Here is a 5,272-nt window from a genome sequence, read left to right on the forward strand (position 1 = left end):
CACTGCAACAGTGCCCTGATGAACTGCGTGCCTGAAGGTATTCGTCAATTACAATATCACATTTGTGATTATTAGAATTGATTAAAAAAAAAAATGGGGCTAGCAGAGTCTGGAATACAGGTTGGTTTGTTGTTTGGTTTTGGTTTTGTTTTTTTTTTTTAATGAAATGTCTTTGTATTATCAGTCAAATGATACTGATTTTCATAATACTCACACCCACATAAATACAGCATTACTGATTCCCAGCCTCGCTGAGGCGTGTTGGAGCCTTGTGGCCCCAGCTGCTCCAGCAGGCAAATGCTTTATGCATTGCCCACTCATAAGCTGGGAAACACATTAGTCCAAACATTTTGTATAGTACTATGCTTGTAAAAGCGATCTGTTTCAGTCCTTAAATACAAATTGAAATGATAGTGATAAACTATAACATAACCAGGATGTAAATGCAGCATAACTATAAATAAATAAGCAGCAACACTGCTTCTGAAATCTGCCGCATGTGTCATTGCTCTAAATAAATCAGTCACCAGTGAATTTGAAGCTGAGCGAAGAAGTGTCTCCGAACTCTGAACAGTGTTGACCTCTGATGGGCACTTTGAAGCCACTAAGCCGTGAGTTTATCAGGAAACTGTATTGCTCTGAGACAGGCAGACAGCAAAGATGCACTTAAATGATTTTTCTACAGCATGCAGTCCAATAAAAATAAAGGAGGAGGAGAAAAAATTCAGGTTCCCCTCAGAACTGTGGATGATAAGGGAAGTCAATTTATTGTGGCATTTTGCAGGCTTTTAGGAAAGAAGACTGTGCCTATTTTTTTTTTCTTTTTCCTTTTTTCCCTTCCAGTGTTAGATTAAAAGAGGAGAAAAGGAGCCCAGCTTAGAGCCTGATTTTTCCCTACAGTTTGATAACTTTTTAATGCAGTGTTATCATAAAGGACTAACTTATAACCTGAAAATGAAAGCTACTGGAAACTTGGAGAAGATCTGTAATTAGCCAGCCTATTTGATGGGGCTCTGTGTTTCTTTCGTTGCTGGAGAATAAAAAGGAGTTTGTACTCTTTGTTACTCTCTCTTTGCCAGAGTAAAGAAGAGACCAAACAAATAAGCAAGCAGGAAGGTGCCTTTCTTGGTGCAGTATTTCATCTCCATAGTGAATGATGATCTCTTTAGGCAGAATTACACAGGGACCTTTCAAAAGTAAACAAAGGGACTTTGCTCAACTGGCAAATTTGCAAGACCTCTTATTTCTAAAAGCATCTAGACACACAAACATATATTACATCTTAAATGTTTTTATTTGTATACAAAATGTTATAATTTATCAATATTTTGCAGCAAAGTATAGATACACACATACACACACACACACACACACACACACACACGTACAAATACAACACAAATACCACTTTCTTTCTCTGTCCCTCCGAAAGGCAACACTGTTTTGGCAGGTCAGCAGCTAGAAATAAGGTGCTGTAATTAAGCAGTATCGGAATGTCTTCACTTTACAAATGTAATGTGCAAATTTATATACAACCACTTTTTTTTTTTTCACGGAACCCAAAACTCCATACCCTGAACCACTCTCAGAGATACAAACATGTATAAAGTGCTAATACTTAAGCGTGTTTCCAATGACTTCATGACGTAGTTTGAAGTTTAGAACAGGCACTGTAATAGTTCACTGGGTAGATTGTCACTCGGTGCGGTACGACAGAGAGAAAAGTCACTCAGACATCGCTGGGGGACCGGGAGCGAAAGGACACTTTAGCCTGAAAGCAGCCGCAGAGGAGCACCCACATGGACCTCTGGATTTCCTGGTTTCTGTAGGCGTAAATGATGGGGTTGATCATGGAGTTGTAGGTAGCAGGCAGGAGTGTGGCATACGTGTACACGGAAGGGTAGTCAGGGTCCCCCACTACACAGTAGATGGCAAAAGGCAGCCAGCTGGCTCCAAAAGTCCCGAGGATTATAGCGAGGGTAGAGACTCCTTTTTTGGTGGCGACATAGTGGGAAGCAGTCAGAAAGTGCTGCTGGAGAGCTATCTGGTGGGCATGCCTGCAAACGATCTTGCAGATCTCGATGTAGAGATGGAGCATGATGAGGAAAATGAGAAAGAAAGAGGTGGACAGCAGCGTCACATTGCTCTTGGTCAAGGGTCTGACGACGCTGCAGGCGGCGCGGTCGTGGAGGCAGTTCCAGCCCAGGACGGGCAGCAGCCCCAGGCAGAGGGAGACCCCCCAGGCAACCGCCAGCATGGTGTGGATGCAGAGCACCGTCCTCTCCGAGTAGTAGGTGAGGGCGTTGTAGAGGGAGAGGTAGCGATCGACCGTGATGGCCAGCAAGCTACTCACGGAGGCGGCAAAGGAGGCGACGAGGAAGCCCACCGTCAGCAGGCTGACCGTCTCGGAGCGGATCACGTACTGGAAAACGAAGTTGAGGATGAGGCCGAGACCGGCCAGGAGGTCAGCAGTGGCCAGGCTGCCCACCAGCACGAACATGGGGGTGCGCAGGGCAGGCGAGTAGCAGATGATGGCCACCACCAGGGCGTTCTCGCAGGCGATGGCGGTGCCGGACACACAGAGCATCACATCCCAGGGGTTGAGGGCGGCGGGTGCGGGGGGCCGCGAGGACAACTCCAGTGAAGCGTTGCCACCGCCGCCGCCGCCGCCGTCGGCCGGCAGCCGGAGGGCGGCCGCTCCGCTCTCGTTCAGAGCCGCCGCTGCCTCCATGGCCGCCCGGGCCGGCGGGGCTGTGCGGGGGCAGAGGCGGTGAGCGGGGGCGGCGGGGCGGCGGGGCGGCGGGGCGCGCATGCCGGGCGGCGGCGCCGCGCCCGACCGTGCCCTGTCTGTGGTGCTGAAACCACAGAACTTTCCCGCCGCACCGGCCGACCCCCCCCATCCACCCCGCGCCACCTTCCGCGCCCCGCCCCTCGCCCCGCCCCGTGGCGCTGACGTCAGCGGCGGGCCGCCGGTGGCGGGGAAGGGGGAGAGGGTGGCGGCCGCCTCCGGTCCCGCTGAGCTCTGGGGCAATGCCGAGGGGAGGCGCGGCGCCCGGTGGGGGGCGTTGGTGCGGGGCGGAAGCGGGGAAGAACGGAGCGCAGGACCCCGCAGCCGCCGGGCGGGAGGAGCGCTCGGCCGCCCCACTCTCTCCTCTCCCGCTGCGGGTTCCCCCCCCCGCCGCTGGGCAGTAGGTTTTTTACCCGCCTTGAAGGCCGCCCACAGCGCGTTTTTTGGGGTGAAGACGGCAAGTTTTGTATTCGTACAGCACTCGCTGTAGTGGCTCGGAGCCCAGCGGGGAGCTTTGTACACCACCGAATGTAAATGTTTCCAAATAGCGCCCCGAATTGCCGTGAAAATGCCTGCTTCACACTCACCCCCTCCGGAAAAGGTACACTCTAGGGTTAATAAGCTGTTTACCAGCCAAAGCATCCGCGCTATTTCCTGAGGTCCCTCAAAATGTCAAGGTCGAGCCAGAGAAGACCCAATTGCATGGGCATAAAGAGTACCAGCTCTCTCCTCCTCTCACCCTTTGTGTGAACCAGCAGCCGCTCTATTTCCTCTCTAAAGCACGCGAATCGAAGCTGCGAAGGGTACCAGCCTCGTGCCAATCGCTACCAAACCCAGCACCAAAGAGACGTGGGCAGCGGGCAGTTTCCATCTGCAGCATCGTGGGTTCCCTACCACTAAGGGGACAAGCCTCCCCAGTCTGGGAGAGCGGGTCTGTTCTGTAGCTGCTGGTCAAAAGATTGTGGAAATAAAATGACCTCGCGGTTACGGGAACAGCATGCAAACCATTTAAACACAATTTTGAAGTAAAAATCATTCGAAGAAAACATGTTTACTGTCTTGGACAGTCCAAATGAAGTGGCATGCCAGCCGTGCCGCGGTAAAAGGTGGGCACATTCAAAGGGAATTAGAGTGTCAGCATTCATTACATCCATCCCCGTCCGCATCCTCCCGCAGGCTGAACACTATATCAAGACAAGCTGTGGACACTTTGTATCTCTGTAAACAACCGGAGCCCTTGCTTCCCAGGATTTCTGAAACACGAAGCTCAGAACGGTTTAATTTGGAAGGGATCTGTGGAGGTGAGGTGTGGGGCATCTCTGTGGTCCCACCACCTGCTCAGAGCAGGGACAGCATCAGCTGTGCAAAGGTTTTCCGCGGGGTCTCGTTCAGTCAGGTCTGAATATCTCCGAGGAAGGAGATTGTACAGCCTCTCCAGGCAACCTGTGCCTGTACTTTGCCCTCGACTGTAAAAATTCTTCCATTTTACCTAGTGGGACTTCCCTTCACAGTAACTTGTGCCTGCAGCCCCTTGTCCTGCTTGGTGTCCGGCTGCTGCGTATTCTCCCATGCCTATCCAGATGTTACAACACCATTTATAGCTGCAGCAAAACCAGTTGCAAGAAGGTTTAAGAAGGGTTTGCAAGTCTGCATGGCTCAAGCACTTGGTCATGTGCCCCCGCGATAGTTCAGAAAATCTCATGTTATCTTATTGCCTTTGCCAAGTAGAGAACAGGTTGGGTATGGTCAACCTTCGCTTGGCTTAAGATTAAGAGTGAGCCCACAAGAACCCCCAGGCAGAAACAAGTGTTACCGAGCAAGGCAAAAGAAGGTAAGGTAAAATCCAAGGTAAAGTAAAATTTTGGCCTTGCCCAGAAGAAATCCTCCGATCTAGCCCTCAAACAGAGGTGGCTTATTTCAACATTATTTAAAATGGCTGCGCCAGAATAAATTATTCCAAGCATTTTTCAAAATAGGTTAAAAATGGTGCCATTCAAACTTAGCAAGTCAGGTTAATAAACATGAACCAGCTGAGCTCCACAATGAAAGCGTAAGATCTGCAGTATTTTTGTGGCATCTATAAAGCATAGGGAGAAACCTGTAATTTATCTGCTTTTCAGTAATGAAATGTGGTGTGGAAGATCTCGATTGTGGGTGGTTCATCACATCTTTGACCAACCTGATACCTCTGGGAAACAAGTATGTGGCAGGTTTTTTCTATGATAGCATGTATATCATAACGCAGTGTATGCTTTCTATGTTCTGGACATACATCATTTTAAACCTCTGTGTTCTCAAATACTTTTTCCTTAACTGAAAACATTGAGAGCCCATGCTATCAAGGCAGAAGTCATTTCATGTGCAGTGAAACCTCGGGCGAGCATTAGGATCTCAGAGTAAGATGTACGAAGAGTTTTTAACCTATGAGCCAGTCCGGTCTCACAGCCCTTACCTGCCGTCAGGTTTTTCACTCAGTGAAAGAAT

General features: G+C 49.8%; 1 protein-coding gene across 1 annotated transcript; it reads right to left on the bottom strand.

Moving 5' to 3' along the window:
• Positions 1–1,729: 1,729 nt before the first annotated feature.
• On the bottom strand, positions 1,730–2,731 carry GPR6 (G protein-coupled receptor 6; the record flags this gene model as incomplete). Its single annotated transcript, XM_082481322.1, has 1 exon — positions 1,730–2,731. One exon carries the CDS (start codon positions 2,729–2,731, stop codon positions 1,730–1,732), a length of 1,002 nt encoding a protein of 333 aa, XP_082337448.1.
• Between the last annotated feature and the right edge of the window lie 2,541 nt (positions 2,732–5,272).

This window comes from Vanellus vanellus (genome assembly GCF_965231255.1).
Source record: "Vanellus vanellus genome assembly, chromosome: 3".
NCBI classification, from domain to species: Eukaryota; Metazoa; Chordata; class Aves; order Charadriiformes; family Charadriidae; genus Vanellus; species Vanellus vanellus.